The sequence below is a fragment of the Thalassophryne amazonica genome, chromosome 4, assembly GCF_902500255.1.
Source record: "Thalassophryne amazonica chromosome 4, fThaAma1.1, whole genome shotgun sequence".
NCBI classification, from domain to species: Eukaryota; Metazoa; Chordata; class Actinopteri; order Batrachoidiformes; family Batrachoididae; genus Thalassophryne; species Thalassophryne amazonica.
The window spans coordinates 93,411,947-93,430,704 of NC_047106.1; the positions used below are offsets into that span (position 1 = coordinate 93,411,947).

General features: G+C 40.0%; 1 protein-coding gene across 1 annotated transcript; it reads right to left on the reverse strand.

The window, feature by feature from the left end:
• Positions 1–224: 224 nt before the first annotated feature.
• LOC117508493 (ras-related protein Rap-2b) lies at positions 225–18,534 on the reverse strand. The gene is made up of 2 exons (XM_034168267.1): positions 17,467–18,534; positions 225–1,321 (listed from the first exon to the last, which is right to left on the reverse strand). The coding sequence occupies exon 1, from the start codon at positions 18,056–18,058 to the stop codon at positions 17,510–17,512; it is 549 nt and encodes a 182-aa protein (XP_034024158.1). The 5' UTR covers positions 18,059–18,534; the 3' UTR covers positions 225–1,321; positions 17,467–17,509.
• Between the last annotated feature and the right edge of the window lie 224 nt (positions 18,535–18,758).

Consider the following 18,758-nt stretch of genomic DNA (forward strand, 5'->3'; position numbering starts at 1 on the left):
AAGCCCAGTAGTGACCCTGAGTAAAACTGGAGATTTTGGTTACTTGGAAGAAATATATTTGTATCTTTACATACTGAATAATGGCTATTGCTGGAGTCACTAAAAGGGGCTATTTAAGCATCTACAACCTCCCAACTACTCCAGGTCATTTCACGTGTGGGGTAAGCAAATTGATAAACCATTACAGTAAAATAATCAATGAAACAATGAGAAAGGACTCTTAATTTTTTTTAAAAAAATGCCTTTTGTATTAAAAGTCTTGTGTTTAAAACAGACTGCCCACTGTTAAAAGGCTGGTCTGGCAAAGTTACAATCAGGTTAGATTTGTCAATGATACATCATCACATTTCCAGTTAAAAACAACAACAAAATAAACAGAACAACAATTTGTTTGATTCAAGTGGTCTGGAAGATAAGCATTTGGTGTTGTTACATCTAGGAGTTCCAGTACCTGCTCATTTCAAGAAAAGGTTTGATCAGACCAAGCAGAAAATGCAAAATGAATACCTTAGACTTCAAAAAGGCCAACAGAAAACAGACAGAAAACTGCCATTCCATTAACAAAAATGCCTATTTTAGCCCCCCCCCCCCCCCCCAAGTCTCCACTCTTACGAGATTATCTAGAACAGTTGACAAGTTTGTAGATTGTCACGTTGATGGGTTCTTTTGGTGATGATACACGTACTGCAGGTTGGCACTAAAACTGAATAGCTGATTTGTTTTGGAAAGGCACTCGACACAAGGACAATCAGGTCACTGACCATGTGTCACTTCAGTTAAGGTCCTCTCATGCTGACGAAATGAAGGAAATAGTGGCATTATTCGCACAACTCCATCAGCAGTTAAGTGATGTCAATTTCTGCCAAGTTTGGGGGAAAAACAAGGACTTGAAGTGTTGTGGAGTATCATTCCAAAATGGGATCAGCAATCACCCAACTCTTTACCCATGCTGAACTGTGCGGTTATTTAGCAAAATATACTCTATCCCTCTGTCTTCTGACAGAAATATCCATTCACGAGTGTCTCAAAGTGTTGCTTTCCACATTGTTTCCATTGGGATTTAATTCCAGTTGAGCGTACAGTTGGAACTTGGAAGGAGGGGTTGCTGAGACAATGGATCTCACACTGCTGACATCAATGGTGGACAGTAATCGTACAGCAGAGATCCTCTATCAGCTCAGCAGAATTCCAGAAAAGTGGACTCCTCCCTCAGTCTCAAATGCTCTCCTCCTCATCCTGTGTAGCATTCCTCCTTCATATTCCTCAAAGGCCAGGGTAAGACACGAAGAAGAGCTCAAGAGTACGCACTTGCTGCAACACACTGCCACAACAAAAGACAAACAGTCATTAATGAAGCACACACACTTCTAATCACACATAAATTCAGTCATTAAAATTAAACAAAACTGAGGGTAGGTCATAAAAAAAAAATTGACTCAACATTTATTAAATAAGTAGAGCTCATGTTGTGAAAATTCATTTGTGACTAATGTCATTTGGAATTACATTTTAATTACAATTCAAACTTAAGATATTAGTAATGTAATGAGGAACATTCCTGAGCCAAACTGGACCCACACAACTGTGATTTCCATGTATCAACATTTAAACTATGACTCCCAAAAATACTGTATCATCATTGTACATACACCTGGATGCCACAATTGCTACTTGAGGACCGCACTCGTAGAGCTCAAACCTCCACCAGCACTAGTTTCAAAATACCCAAAATTTTACCTTGGAAAAAACTTTTCAAGGTTAAAGTCCTGTTAGAAGTGGCTTTTCATAAGCTAAATTACATGTGATCAAATGTCTGGAGTATGTATTTAGTTCTTGCACTTAAAGTTTTTTGTGGTGTCAGTTTTCCCCCCCAAATTTTTCAGTTTCTGAATTCTTTTTCAGATAATTTTTCAAGATAGACAAACAGGTGTAAAATTGTAATCTCCATCCAGTTTTGGTGGTGTAGGTAAATCCATAAAGGAAAAATAAAAGTGATTGAGGCACCTTTGATTGAGATATAATGGAAAATATAGTACCGAATGGGCTTTTCAATATTAAATTCAAATGTCGACAAAATCCATAATCCGGTTCAGGTCCAGATCAAACTTTCTCAGGTGATAGTGCCAGTCTGCACCTCTCCTTCAAATATGAGAGTGAAAGGGGCATCTTTTATTAAGATATAATGTAAATATGCATTAAAATAGATTTTTTTAATGTGAAATTTAAATGGCCACAAAATGTGTAATCCAGATCAGATCAGGATCAAGCTTTTTCAGTCGACAAAGGATACCATCCTACACAACGCTCTCAAATATCAAAGAAATTGTATCTTTCTGACAGTTATGAATTTTTGAATATTGGTTCAATGTTAAAGATAGGGATTTTTCCAGTTTTGCAAGACTTTTCTTGACTTTGACCTTGAAAATTGAATCAGTTCTTGTCTATCAGGATATGAATCATAACAATATATTAAAAATTGTGGATTACAGGCAAACAAGAGGCGAAAAAAATAACCTCCACCAATGAACAAGGGAAAATGAACAGATGGATGGACAAGCTGATCACTATATACCCGTGTATTTCACTATATACCCCTGTATTTTCACACCAGGGGAAAAACAAAAGCAAATCCCAGTGTTGTAGGGGTGCAGGTCTTTTGAAATGAAACCAGTGATGGGTCAACTCAATCTTTTTGCACGTTCAGAATTGGCTGGAAATTTGTAAAAGTGAAGCTGAATAAAATAAATAATTTAATATTTGTAGCTAATATCTAATATTTTCTAAGAGCTACAACTTGAGCCAATTTAATTGAAATAAGATGCGCACTTCATATTTCATTATTTTATGAAATTTCATGTCATTTGTTATATTAGTCGTAAATAATGTCTAAAATGTTAAAAACGTATTAATATTTGATAGATGCAGCTTTTAGTACTGTGTTCAAAAATCTACGCAAAGGGTCTTTAATCTGAGACACTTTAACACTGTGACACAGAGTGTAAATGTAAACTTTTTTCATTAAATGTTTGTCATTCACATCAGATGAATTTACTCTGCAACACTTTATTGTCTAGCCGTGTGACGTCTAATGTAATTAGTGCTGTTATCATCTTAAACATGCAGTCATTAAACACAAACATGGCTCAGTATGTGTTGGCTTTCAGGTTGCGAGTTTGTAAGAAAAATCTAAGTTAACCAATTCCATTTATTCTTCAAAAACTTTCTGGAAAGAGGGGTGTAGACTGGCGTCCACTCTAGTGACCTTTACAGATCTATGCTCAAACACACAGCAAATTGATGTGGACAGGAAACGGGGAACAGACACAGGGACTCGCTAACGGCAGCAAGGAGAATCAAAGAAATTGGAGACAATGTTATTTTAACACTCAATTTTTGAATTTTTTGAATGCACATCCAGCCGACATCTTGCGCCCAACTTTTATTATTTTGCATCAAGAAGGCGTCAGCGTGAACCCTGAACAACAATAACAATTATAACAACAACAACAACGATAATATTTACTTACTTACTTAATATTTACTTCAACGAAAATTTGGCACACCCTGTTCACGCCTAGAAACAGTACAACTACAGTGCGATCTGGAGCTGCAGGGAACTTTAGGCCTTGCTCAAAAGCACCTCAGAATCTATAATGACAATGAGAAAAATGTTTTCATTTCCCTGTCTTAACAGGCTGCAATTACAGCTACTTTACCTCACCATGAACACTAATGCTTGTGAAAAATCTTTAGTAGACATCTAAAACACAATCGCTCCTCCTATACTGTTTTGACAGGCAAACCAGCTCCCACACTCACATGCCAGCACAGACGTCAGTACAAGCATATGGCCAAGAATATACTGCTTAAATGATTACACTACAGTAACACAACCAGATCAGTCAATGTGAGTTTGGTTCCTCGTCTGACCTTTATTTGCCGTTTTGCAGTTTTGATCAAATTTAAATGTGCAATTCCACTTTTGCAAAGACAAATGATGTTTTTTTTTATGAAAAAAAAAAAAAATACAACTCATGGTAACTTTTTTCCTCATGCTGGACCCAAAGAAGAGCCTGATGGGTAATTCAGTGATGTACACACTAAGGCTCACTCCTGCCAATTTGTAAGAACAGGCCATCTCTACTACACAACTGTTCGATAACAAAACAACAAAGATGATGGAGTATGATGTTTATCCTGGTTTCATCTAGGGTTAGGTATTCCACCCAGTGATGACGTATATAGATGTGAAGTGCTGAGTAAAGTTAGGGTGAGGTAAAGGTGAACTCACTGGGCCTGATGTTGATGTTCTATAACACACGGTATATGGCGCACAGAGCAAGCTCATTTGGGGAATGTGCACCCACACATTTCTGTTTACACAGCATGAAATCTCAGTTTAAATTTGCGAAGGACAACAGTCTTCAAGGTGTCACAGTACAACCAGAGTATGGGAGTGACCATGGAGAGGGAAAGATACAAACAAAAAAAATGTAGGAAGTGACATGCTATGTGTGTGCACAACATATAATCTGTTCCTGCTGTCTGATTTGCTTTGATTAATTTGTGCACACAAGTTAAATGATTAAACAATTTTGTCAGTGCATACAAGACATTCACATGCACATAATAACAACCTTCATTTCACCATGTAGAATTCCATTGAGATCTAAATCTCTTTTACAACATTTCCCTGAACAATGAAAATCTATGGTGTGCTCAATAAATGTATGTGTGTGTTATTATCTAGATTATCTGGACCAGAAAAAAAAAGCCATCTCTCACTCGGTCACTCTTAATTTCATGCTCAATTTGGCACAGCGCATCATATGGTGCAAATAAACTGTATCTCGTGGATCGTGGTGAATTGTGGCCTCTTCATATATATGATTTTTTTCCTCTCTCTCTGGACCTCTGTATTGAGCAGAGACTTGATCAAACTGCCCTGCAGGGTGCGCTCTGTCAGCCCCACTTCCCCAACCCATGAAGCATATGAGCACATAGCAACAAATTATTCTGTCATTCTGCAACATGTGGATGCATTTACAATATGGTAGTATCATAATGTGTGTGTGTGTGTGGGGGGGGGGGTGTACATTAACCTAGAGTGCCTTGATTGGACAGTGGCGTCAACTTAGAACATGGTGCTATTTTGGGTCTAACTACGCTGAACTACTGAATGGACCTTTTATGTTTTCAACATTTTTTTAAATCACTTAACCACATACAGCAACACATCCAGGTACAGGTGCTATCAAAATAAATATAAAAATAGTTCAGCTATGAAATTTACAATTTATGATGATTTATTTAATTAATTTAAAGCCTGACTTGTGCAGCTGCTGCTCTGTAACTCCATGTCATGCAATGATGTGCGTGACAGTTTTAAAGTTCTCAGGATTATGCTTTATTCTGGACTAATTTGACCCTCACTAAGCTTTTCTTTCTACAATCATCACCTCCAAATCAAAAGGTAAGCTGTACATTTTCATATTTTACCGACTTTGTGCTGTAAATGTGATGTGGGTTTTTCTGATCCATTTATCAGCGCGCTATATAATATGACGGTAGACGAAGGATTAAAAGCAGAAAAGTGTCAAATCACAGCCTTTTGTGTTTGACTTAACAGGTAAACATCAGGCTTCAGATCCTAGTCTGAACAGTTTGAAAAACTAACTTTTAATCACAGAAATGATTCCTCTCCCACTTTCCACAAATGGGCGAGTGTCAGAGCTGAACTTTAATTTGTACCTCTGCATGTCCAGACTGCTCGGGGTTTTTAATGGAAAAACATTGTGATTGGACGGGACATTTTATCTGATGTGAGCGAAAAATCCGCTGTACAAAATCCGTTATATATGGAGTTTATTACATGGAAAAATAATACAAAAACTCTGGGACTTTTTTGTTCGGTGACTGTGAATATCTGGTTTATACGATGATGGTTTAGTTGAGTTTTACTGTACATTGGACTGAACAATAAATTTACCTCTCAAAACTTTGATGATGAAGTCGCTTCCATCCCACACAGCTAACTTTATTTTCACAAGTTTTTCTTCTGTTCGGATTTGAAGGGAATCTGTACGTCTTGAAGCCCTTGTTGTGACTATTTGTGCATCAAAATGTACAACAACCCGTCATTTTCAGCAGATAAATAAATAAAATAGCTGGATTTACATGCAGACACATTAACAGCAAACGCTATTTTGAACCCAAGATGACACCATGAGTTACGAGACCAATTTTTTTTCAACTCGTCATGTCGCCACTCTCTCTAATAAAGGCACTCTACATTAACCTTATTTACCCACTGGCCAACAGACATTTCTTGGTGCCCTCTTTGCGCTTTTCTGCCGGGGCTGAAGAAAAACAAACAAAAAAGAAACAAACATACTATATGGGCACAGAGCCATACACTGCTGTTGCTCATATTTACGGTAGCCCAATCAGGCTAACAACTTTTGAAATGTACTGGCCCAAGACACCTCAAACATGGCACCAGGTTATTGATATAGAACAGGGGTGGCCAAGTTCGGTCCTCAAGGTCTACCTTCCTGACACTCTTAGTTGTCTCCCTGCTCCAACACACCTGAATCCAATGAAAGACTCGTTAGCAGGGTTTTAATAAGTCTTTCATTGGATTCAGGTGTGTTGGAACAGGGAGACAACTAAGAGTGTCAGGAAGGTAGATCTCGAGGACCGAACTTGGCCACCCGTGGTATAGACATAACCCGCAAGTTACTAGCCACAAATCTGAGAATTTTTTCGCTACAATGAACTTTAAAAATACATTATTCATATTTTGCATGTTTTTCCATATTTCATGCATATTCAAATATTACATTTGTATATTTTTTTAATTACTTCTTAATTTTCTTATTTCAGTATGCCTGTATTTTGATGTGAAGCTGATGACTTCGCCCTGGTGTGGTGTGCTTTTGTTTTTAGTACCTGCCTGCACCTATGCAGATTGCTTGAACCTCATGTTAGTACTGTGTGCACCTTTTCAGCCTGTAATATAGTGATGGGAAACTATAAAGCTTGCAATTTAAATTCAGTGAGCCATTTTCCACCCCCAATATTTGATATTAAAATTTTATAAACAGTGGTCACAACATGTACATGCCAGTCTCCGGTTTGGAGAAGGAGGACATCAACAGGTAAGTTACAACCCCAATTCCAATGAAGTTGGGACTTTGTATAAAATGTAAATACGAGGTCTGTTAGAAAAGTATCGTACCTTCTTATTTTTTTCAAAAACTAGGCAGAAACCACCACATCATTTCTAAATGGATGGCTGTGTGGAGCCGGGACCTTCGTGTGCAATTTCTCTGGTTATCACAAGAACTGGACATCAGCCATTTTCTGGCAGATTTCACTTTTAACACGAGATTTTTTCATGGAAAGCCGTGCGGAGGCTTCGCGCGTCACGACCGATTCCCTTTCGGGGTGCCAGAGGACAAGTTGGGACATGCCTATCTCGGTTTTCAGTACTTACCAGTCGAGTGAGTATAAGAGAAATTGTGGAGAGCTGGGCTTGTCCTCTGGCACTCCGAAACGGAGGTGTTCCTTTGTCTCGCTTCATCAGCGAATCGGTTGTGATGCGTGAAGCCTCCGCGCGGCTTTCCATGACAAAATCTCTTGTTAAAAGTGAAATCTGCCGGAAAATGGCTGATGTCCAGCTCTTGTGATAACCACAGAAATCGCACATGACGGTCCACACAGCCATCCACACAGCCATCCGTTTAGAAATGATGTGGTGGTTTCTGCCTCTCGATGGCGGCTCGGAGCGCAGTGCGTGTGTGCCATTGTGGGCCGTCCTTAAAGCTGTAGTAACACTCTGTAATCTCTGTGAAGCCCATTAAAATTTTCACCGAAAGCCATGTGAATTTTCCGAATTGTTTCCAGCTGCCTGTCTCTAACAGTTTCTGAAAAAATTCTGATGGAACAAAGCCCAAATCATTCCGCCATTTCCTCGTAATGAAAAAACGAGAGGGGTGGACCAGTGCTCACTCAAAGCCTGCCCACAGGCGAATGACGCAACCGACAGGTGTGGAAAAACTCACGCATGCGCACGAAGGTTCAAGCTTGGCTGACGTAAAAACATATGAATCAAATCCATATACTTTTTGAAAAAAATAAAAAAGGTACGATACTTTTCTAACAGACCTCGTAAAAACAGAATAAAATGATTTGCAAATCCTCTTCAGCCTATATTGAATTGAATACACCACAAAGACAAGATATTTAATGTTCAAACTGATAAACTTTGTTTTTGTGTAAATATTTGCTCACTTTGAAATGGATGCCTGCAACACATTTCAAAAAAGCTGGGACAGTGGTATGTTTACCACTGTGTTACATCACCTTTCCTTCTAACAACACTCAATAAGCGTTTGGGAACTGAGGACACTAATTGTTGAAGCTTTGTAGTTGGAATTCTTTCCCATTCTTGCTTGATGTACGACTTCAGTTGTTCAACAGTCCGGGGTCTCCGTTGTCGTATTTTGTGCTTCATAATGTGCCACACATTTTCAATGGGTGACAGGTCTGGACTGCAGGCAGGCCAGTCTAGTACCCGCACTCTTTTACTATGAAGCCACACTGTTGTAACATGTGCAGAATGTGGCTTGGCATTGTCTTGCTGAAATAAGCAGGGATGTCCCTGAAAAAGACGTTGCTTGGGTGGCAGCATGTGTTGCTCCAAAACCTGGATGTACCTTTCAGCATTGATGGTGCCATCACAGATGTGTAAATTGGCCATGCCATGGGCACTAACACACCCCCATACCATCACAGATGCTGGCTTTTGAACTTTGCGCTGGTAACAATCTGAATAGTCTTTTTCCTCTTTTGTCCGGAGGACACGACATCCATGATTTCCAAAAACAATTTGAAATGTGGACTCATCAGACCACAGCACACTTTTCCACTTTGTGTCTGTCCATTTCAAATGAGCTTGGGCCCAGAGAAGGCAGCGGCGTTTCTGGATGTTGTTGATGTATGGCAGGGGTGGCCAAGTTCGGTCCTCGAGAGCCACATTCCTGACACTCTTAGTTGTCTGCCTGCTCCAACACACCTGAATCCAATGAAAGACTCGTTAGCAGACTTTTAATGAGCCTTTCATTGGATTCAGGTGTGTTGGAGCAGGCAGACAACTAAGAGTGTCAGGAATGTGGCTCTCGAGGACAGAACTTGGCCACCCCTGATGTATGGCTTTCACTTTGCATGGTAGAGTTTTAACTTGCAATGTGTTAACTGACAATGGTTTTCTGAAGTGTTCCTGAGCCCATGCAATAAGATTCTTTACACAATGATGTCGGTTTTTAATGCAGTGCTGGCTGAGGGATCAAAGTTCACGAGCATTCAATGTTGGTTTTCGGCCTTGACGCTTACATGTAGAAAGTTCTCCAGATTCTCTGAATCTTCTGATTATATTATGAACTGTAGATGATAGAATCCCCTAAATTCCTTGCAACTGAATGTTGAGAAACATTGTTGTTAAACTGTTGGACTATTTTTTCATGCAGTTGTTCGTGGTGATCCTCACCCCATCTTTGCTTATGAATGGCTGAGACTTTTGGGGATGCTCCTTTGGGGATGCCCAATCATGAGTGTCCTCCATTCCCAAACACTTATTGAATGTTGTTAGAAGGAAAGGTGATGTAACACCATGGTGAATCCATTTCAAAATGAGCAAATATTTGCACAAAAACAATAAAGCTTATCAGTTTGAACATTAAATATTTTGTCTTTGTGGTGTATTCAATTGAATATAGGTTGAAGAGGATTTGCAAATCATTGTACGAGGTCTGTTAGAAAACTATCCGACCTTTTTATTTTTTTGCAAAAACCATAGGGATTTGAATCATGTGTGATTGCATCAGCCAAGCTTGAACCTTCGTGCGCATGCGTGAGTTTTTTTACACCTGTCGATTGCGTCATTCGCCTGTGAGCAGGCTTTGTGTGAGCAGTGGTCAACCCCCCTCGTCCGCACGTCTGTCTCAATGTGCCGAAAAAGTGCTGATGTCCACGTCTTCTGCAATTTCTCTGGTAGTCAGAGGACGTCCCGGATCAACATTCAGCATTCAGTTTGGAAATGAATGGCACATTCCACTGTTACAGGAGTTTTTGTCATGGAAAGAGGAGTGGAGGAATTCGCGCATCGGGATGGAGCCACATGGCGCAAAGCAACGCCGTGGTGAAGCCTCACAAGACATGTTCTGGCATGTCCAGCTCATCCACAATTTCTCGGATAGTCACACGACTGAAAAGCCACCGAAAGCCGTCTGAAAGCCATCTAAAAGACGTCCTGTGAGACCAACACGGAGGTGCTTTTGTCCCACGCCATTTGCGGCTCTGTGGCGCATTCCTCCACTCCTCTTTCCATGACAAAAACTCCTGTAACAGTGGAATGTGCCGAAAAAGTGCTGATGTCCACGTCTTCTGCCATTTCTGTGCTAGTCAGACGATGTCCCGGATCAACACAGCGTTCACTTTGGAAATGATCTGGTTGTTTCAGCCTGTTGATCGCCTCTCGGGGTGAGGCGCGCTCTCAGCCGCTGTGGGCGGTCTTTAAACTAGCTGTAACACTCCTTAATCTGTGTGATACCCATAAAATCATCCCTGAAAGCCATCTGAATTTTCCGAATGGTGTCCACCTGGCTGTCTCTCACAGTTTCTGGAAACATTTGATGCAGCAAAGCTCCAAATCGTTCAGACAATTTACTTGCAATAAAATCCGACGAGGGGGGTTGATCACTGCTCACACAAAGCGTGCTCACAGGCGAATGACGCAACCGACAGGCGTGAAAAAACTCACGCATGCGCACGAAGGTTCAAGCTTGGCTGATGCAATCACACGCGATTCAAATCCATATGGTTTTTGCAAAAAATAAAAAGGTCAGATAGTTTTCTAACAGACCTTGTATTCTGTTTTTATTTACATTTTAAGCAACGTCCCAACTTCATTGGAATTGGGGTTGTATATAATAAGACAATACATTTGTCCAGTTAAAAGTTTTTTTTCAGAATTTCACTTATAAAAAGTGTAATACCATTAATAAGTCATTACTGTAATATGCAGCAATTCATCTGGAAATATTAATGTTCCTCTCAATACAACATTGTGTGCAATGCTTGGCACAAAACACTGTGACTAAATATATCACCAAGTGAAATGTTAAACAGCAAATTGAACAGGAAATACATGTACAGTCAGGGTCTCCCTACACTCACCACATTGCAATGCATATGGCAAATAAATGCATGATGTGAGGAGCAGAGTTTTACTGTGAAGACACCGTAAAAACTTTGGCATTCCTACAGGGAAAAACTAAGATTTCTGTCTTTTACTGATGAATGGTAAAAGCCCTTTTGTCCTCGTCTTCAAAAAAGCGGTTAGCCACATGAAATTTCAAGGTAGCCTATATATGCAAATCAAACATATTGACAATCACAAATAGGTGTTTATGGTACTAAATCATTAAATATGACGCTACTAAAAACAAATATAATATTTTAAGATATAATCTGTCACCTTCATTTTTTAAATGTAATATTTTTGTGCAGTGAACCTGTCGTACATTGACAGAAACTCAGATTGAAGACAGACAGTCAGTCCATGGAATTTTATTTCCTTGACACTATATGACATTAAAGGAGGCCTACAATTTTATCAGAACTGTAGATTATTCAAAATTTAATTAACATATTTAAAGTAAGCACTACAGTACAGCATGGTACAACATGGTTTTTATATATTTGACACATTTGCAGCTACATAGTGTTGTGCAGCTAAGCCCAAAGTTATAGCACTTGCCTTTTCATCTGCAAAGCCTCTTCCATCTGCATTTACTCAACTGCTGGCAGTGAGGACTAGTGTTCATCAAAAGGGCATGGCTGACTTTAAAAGCAAAAATACTACCTCTACTACTAAACCCTTAGACCCAAAACACTATTGCACGTTCTGCAGCATACATGTTCTACAGTATGCATGTGCACTTATTAAAAACATATATAATCCATCTAAAAAGCATGAAAACATTGCCTGATGTTAATTTCAAATCCCCCCAGTCCACAGTACATTATTTAACAGGTATAACACTGAAAAAAAAAAAATGATTGTTAAGATTGTGCACATTTAATGAAATACATCTTTCTGGGTACCATCTTGGGAAAAAAATGGCTTCCATCTTGAAATTTGATGTGGCTACGTGCTTTGCTTTTTTTTTTTTCAAAAAACAAAAAGTACCATTGTGCCAAATGCGGTGTTTGTATCACAAAATTAATGATTTTTATGACATATGCATTCATCTACTGCACTATACGGAGAGATATTTTTTTTTATCTCCAAGGTGAAGAATTAATGTACAATTACATGAGTCATTACATCATATTACAATGGAACGGAGGACAATTCTCGTTTCTTTCTCACAACAAGACAGGAGTCCCAGTTAGTCACTATAATCCACAAAAAAGTGACTCACGACTGACATATTTTAATGGCTTTATGAAAAGCTGTAGGTATGTGTGACCATTGGGCAGCACGGTGGCTTAGTAGTCAGCACTGGTGCCTCACAGAAAGAAGGTCGTCGGATCGATTCCCAGTCTTATGGAGTTTCCATTTTCTCCCCGTGTCTGCGTCGGTTTCCTCCAGGCACTCCGGTTTCCTCCCACAATCAAAAACATGCTTATTAAGGTCTGCTCCTTTCTCTGCCCCTGACCAAGGCAGTGTCAAGATCTGGTGTTGGTCTCTGGATGCTGGACTGTGGCTGCCCACTGCTCCTAGTGGTTGGATTGTGTCTAACTGTAATTAGGATGGGTTAAATGCAGAGGACAAGTTTTGTTGTGTGTATGAATGTACAACCCCTGGCAAAAATTATGGAATCACCGGCCTCGGAGGATGTTCATTCAGTTGTTTAATTTTGTAGAAAAAAAGCAGATCACAGACATGACACAAAACTAAAGTCATTTCAAATGGCAACTTTCTGGCTTTAAGAAACACTATAAGAAATCAAGAAAAAAGATTGTGGCAGTCAGTAATGGTTACTTTTTTAGACCAAGCAGAGGAAAAAAATATGGAATCACTCAATTCTGAGGAAAAAATTATGGAATCACCCTGTAAATTTTCATCCCCAAAACTAACACCTGCATCATATCAGATCTGCTCGTTAGTCTGCATCTAAAAAGGAGTGAACACACCTTGGAGAGCTGTTGCACCAAGTGGACTGACATGAATCATGGCTCCAACATGAGATATGTCAATTGAAACAATGGAGAGGATTATCAAACTCTTAAAAGAGAGTACATCATCATGCAATGCTGCAAAAGATGTTGGTTGTTCACAGTCAGCTGTGTCTAAACTCTGGACCAAATACAAACAACATGAGAAGGTTGTTAAAGGCAAACATACTGGTAGACCAAGGAAGACATCAAAGCGTCAAGACAGAAAACTTAAAGCAATATGTCTCAAAAATCGAAAAATGCACAACAAAACAAATGAGGAACGAATGGGAGGAAACTGGAGGAAACTGGAGTCAACGACTGTGACCGAACTGTAAGAAACCGCCTAATGGAAATGGGATTTACATACAGAAAAGCTAAACGAAAGCCATCATTAACACCTAAACAGAAAAAAAAACAAGGTTACAATGGGCTAAGGAAAAGCAATCGTGGACTGTGGATGACTGGATGAAAGTCATATTCAGTGATGAATCTCGAATCTGCATTGGGCAAGGTGATGATGCTGGAACTTTTGTTTGGTGCCGTTCCAATGAGATTTATAAAGATGACTGCCTGAAGAGAACATGTAAATTTCCACAGTCATTGATGATATGGGGTTGCATGTCAGGTAAAGGCACTGGGGAGATGGCTGTCATTACATCATCAATAAATGCACAAGTTTACGTTGATAGTTTGGACAATTGAAAGGATGTTTGGGGATGATGAAATCATTTTTCAAGATGATAATGCATCTTGCCATAGAGCAAAAACTGCGAAAACATTCCTTGCAAGAAGACACGTAGGGTCAATGTCATGGCACAGGGTCAATGTCAACGAGCAGATCTGATTTGATGCAGGTGTTAGTTTTGAAGATGAAAATTTACAGGGTGATTCCATAATTTTTTCCTCAGAATTGAGTGATTCCATATTTTTTTCCTCTGCTTGGTCTAAAAAAGTAACCGTTACTGACTGCCATAATATTTTTTTCTTGATTTCTTATAGTGTTTCTTAAAGCCAGAAAGTTGCCATTTGAAATGACTTTAGTTTTGTGTCATGTCTGTGATCTGCTTTTTTTCTACAAAATTAAACAACTGAATGAACATCCTCCGAGGCCGGTGATTCCATAATTTTTGCCAGGGGCTGTATGTGCAATGGCAATAAAGTTTCTATTAAAATTATGTTAAAGTCATGAGCATTTTTGTATAGCTGGTCTAAAGCCACCAGCAGGTGGCCATGCCGTCTGCTATAACAGCGATGTGTGATGTCACATGAGCACAAAGGTTAAAAAATCCACCAGTGTCACTCTTCAGTATAGAAGGTGCAAAGCACGTAAACGGCAATCAACATCCACAAACAACCACACAGTGTCAGATAGTGAATCGGAAGGTAGTGAGTACGAATTACGGTCAGAGTCTGGTGGCTTACAGCCATATCAGTTTGAACCAAGGCCAGAGGAAAATGATTCTTGTGATGAATCAGAAGAAGCGAGCTCATCAGATCCTGAAGCTGAGGAGGAACAATGGATGGGCAACATGCATTGGTGTCAATGCAAACACTGTGATCATACATGGCTGAAGCAGGCAAACGATTGTCTATGCTCCCATAAATGTGTGAAACCTCGTGCACTTGCCTCTCTGACAAAATTAGGTAAGTCTGGGAATGCAGATCTGTTTGTCGGTAGTGCAGCGTGATGTGTAGCTTTCTGTGCTCATCCTACGTCACAGCAGTTCCGCAACCAATCCGGGGGATGTTTTCTGATTGTTTGAAATTGTATCAATGGTGGCATTTATGAAATCATCAATGATGAATGAATTCTGCTTAAATGTCGGCTTTCGGAGGCAGATATTTCAGTTGTAAGAGTTGCTCATTTTCATTGATACGCATAAATTGTTAGTTTATAGCACAGTCTATCGTCCCAGCTGTATTTTATCAGTGACTTTTCTCTGCCTTTAAAGGCTACAGTCAGCACAGAGTCTGCATGTGCACTAGCACATATGCTGCTTATATTGTATGCTTGTGATTTATTTGTTTTAGCCCTTGTAAAGATGGTGGCATAGGGTTGCAAAGAAAATCCCATGACTGTAGAACTGCAGCTATAATTATATTTGACTATTAAATTCATCAATAACTATTCTGATAATCAATTCATTGTTATGAGTGTCATTAATCCTAATTCTCTTATTTCAGCTTCTTAAATATATGATACCAAGTGGTTACAGTTACGGCAGCCGTAATTTAGTTAAATCTTAGGGCTATTCTTACGACAGCTACTGTAATTGATGTTCTGAGACTCAGTGTGTGTTGTTAGCTCATCCTTAGTATAGCGGTAAGTACCCCTACCTGTCATGCAGGAGATGGGGTTTGATTCTCCATGAGAAGACTTTTTGTTTTTTTAACTCCCACCATATCAACCAACATTTCTTGTTTCAGTTTATTCTTTGGGTTTATGAATCTCAGTCAAATTTGGATTATTTGGGTTATTAAGGTTAAAGTTTGGATGTCACATCACAGCCATAATAATAACCTACCAATGCATAGTTATGGTTACCATAACAATATCCACTGCCTTTATTATACTAGTTTCTTTAGTCCCACCTGACAGTAAATTGAATATCTTTGGGTGATGTACAGAACAAGACACTTGAAGGCACCATATCAGGCCCCTTAAAACAATGATCAATAGTTTACACCATTTTCTGACATTTTATAGGCATAACAACTAATCGATAAATCAATTATTTTCTTGATGAATAGCAAAAAAATAAAAAATAAAATAATAATAATAAATGACTAGTTATAGCCACACATGGTGGCATCAGTGTTTTTAGATTTTTTAAAAGCCTTCTTAAATTGGTCATTGAGATTTACATTATAGGAAACACATAATCAAATCATGTGACATTTTTCATTTTTTCTGTATCTTGAGACAAGCCTTTATTAAGGTCACTGTTAAAGATCGTTGTGATTCTGATTTTGATGAATGAGATAAGGACAAACCTCAATGAAGGAGCCAATGCCTGTCAAGAAGCGTAACTGTGGATAGTCAAAAGAAACCTTTCAAATGTTAAAATACCTTGCCTTGGGTAGATTAGAACAAGGGTTGGGTATCGAGAACCGGTTATTTTCGGGTGTTGTTAAGAAATGATTCGATCCACCAATATCAATAGTCTTTTTGCTTAACGATTCCCTTATTGGTGTTTCAGAGCAGCAGCTGTTTTTGAGGGCGTTTGTCGGGAAAATGATCATTTCTCTATGTTGATTACAGACCCTGCAGCGGGTCTGTAATCAACCGTTTCTGATCCACCTTGAAGTGTGAACCAACGAAGCAATGCTTCGATCCACTGGCTCGTTGGTTCTTTGATTCGCGGCACTTCAGAAGCGGCAAGTCCGCTTATTAACCCCTCTCAAAGCCATTAAAATATTTCAATTGTGAGTCACTTTTGTGTGGATTAAAGTCACTAACTGGGACTCTTGTCTTGTTGCAGTCAAGAAACGAGAACTGCCCTCCGTTCCGTTGGCACAGCTGCAAATGCTGTGCGGCTCTCTGCCGAGACAGAGTCCGGTCGGAATTAATAACTTTAAATAAAATGACACCTCTTTCCAAATACTGTAATACAGAGAAACGTCTTTTCCTCCCAAAATGAGATGTCCTGCATTCTTTATGAATTACACCCTGACATGCAGCACAGCCAGCTGCAAGAGCTCAGCTCAGATGTATGGAAAGACATTCATGCCAATAATGACAAAAACTACACATTTTATTTTCTATTTATGTCCAGAGATCAAGGATACACCATGTAGAGTTTATTATGCCCAGAGTTTAAGGATCCAGTGACCAATTTCACATTTATTTACTTTAAGACTCAATAAAAGGTTGTTGACATAGAAAACTTGTAAAGCCTACTTTTAGTACACAGAAAATTCACAAGAGGTAGCCTATCGATAAGAGAATCGAATCAATAAAATCTTATCAATACCCATCCCTAATCAGACCATACTTTGTGATTACTCTATTGATGTGTAGTTTCAACCACAAAGTTGGTCAAACTAATTAAGTCGGTCACAGGTTGTTCCTTCAGTTCTGCAAATACAACAGACACTTCCCCAATCTCCTAAGCAAAACAATAGACTGCAAAAAGCCAATCAGAACCAAAGCTGTGCACACAGCAACAGCTTTGAGCACTAAATGTAACAAGGGTCAAAGGTCAGGAAATGAGTCAAGCACGGGCATGCAGTACTTACCATCACTGAGCATGAAATAAAACTTTTCTTTTGTTTTTCTATCTTAAAGGATGGCACAAGAGCAGCACTGGTCGTCGCCATTTGGTGTGGCGGCATAGTTCATCTGTCTGACGATCTCTGCGAACAGCTCGTCCACAGACGTTTTATTTTTGGCTGAAGTTTCCATGAACGGGCAGTTCCAGTCGTCTGCCAGAGCCTTGCCCTCTCCGGACGACACCTCCCTCTCCCCCTCCAGGTCCACTTTGTTCCCAACCAGGATCATCGGCACCCGCTCGTACCTCTTCACCCGGATGATCTGGTCCCTCATCGGCTTGATGTCCTGGAAGCTCTGCTGGTTGACCAAGCTGTAGACCAGGATGAAGCCCTGACCGTTTTTGATGTACAGGTCTCGCATGGAGGCGAACTGTTCGGTCCCCGCCGTGTCCAGGATCTCCAGCACGGACGGGGACGAGTCCACTTCGATTTCCTTCCTGTAGAAATCCTCTATCGTGGGGTCGTATTTCTCGATAAAAGATCCGGTCACGAACTGGACGGTCAGTGCGGATTTGCCGACCCCTCCGGAGCCCAGAACCACTACTTTGTACTCTCTCATGGCTCCCGCACTGCCGACGCTCCTCGCGCTTCCTCTCCGCTGGCCGACCTGCTGCCTTTCAAACCAGCAGCGGCTTTTGTCCGCTTCTGCTCGGTGGCTCCGGGGCGTGGCCGTCAGCTAAGGCCGCTCAGGGGGGAAGTACACTAATTTTGGAGCCAAACTCAGCATTTGTACTGTGGCAAGATGAGCTTAAGACCAAACACAACCGACTCTCAAAGCATCTCCAGTTTTCTTCTGTTTCCAGCGGCTGGCTGCTTTTGCACCGTCAAGTCAGCCACAGTCGTGTATCACAAACTCCTACGCGATCCTTCAAAATAAAATTCCAGCCCGCTGAATCCACTTTTTACTCGATTTTTTTCAAATTTAATAAAACGCTTTAATTCACACGACTTATAAAACAAAAATACGAGGTTTACATAAAAATAGAGATTTCATCAATATTTTCCTCGACTATGTCGGGAAAAAAGTCTGATTTCCTGACTTGTGTGTGCTCACTTTGACCGCCTTGACTCGTGCTTTATATACGTTTTCTGTCAACGAACGCCGCCTGCGTCTTACGTCATCCACCTCGCTAGTTTTTTGTTAAAGGTGCAGTGCGGCTCGTTATCGCACAGTCAGCGTGGCTGCTTCCACCCGAACTCACGCAATTCTGCCACACCTTAGTTTCGACATCGCTGATCCATGCGCTTAAACTGCTTGA

Coding starts and splice junctions, on each gene's coding strand:
- LOC117508493 (XM_034168267.1), bottom strand. CDS start 18,058: ATGAGAGAGTACAAAGTAGTGGTTCTGGGCTCCGGAGGGGTCGGCAAA.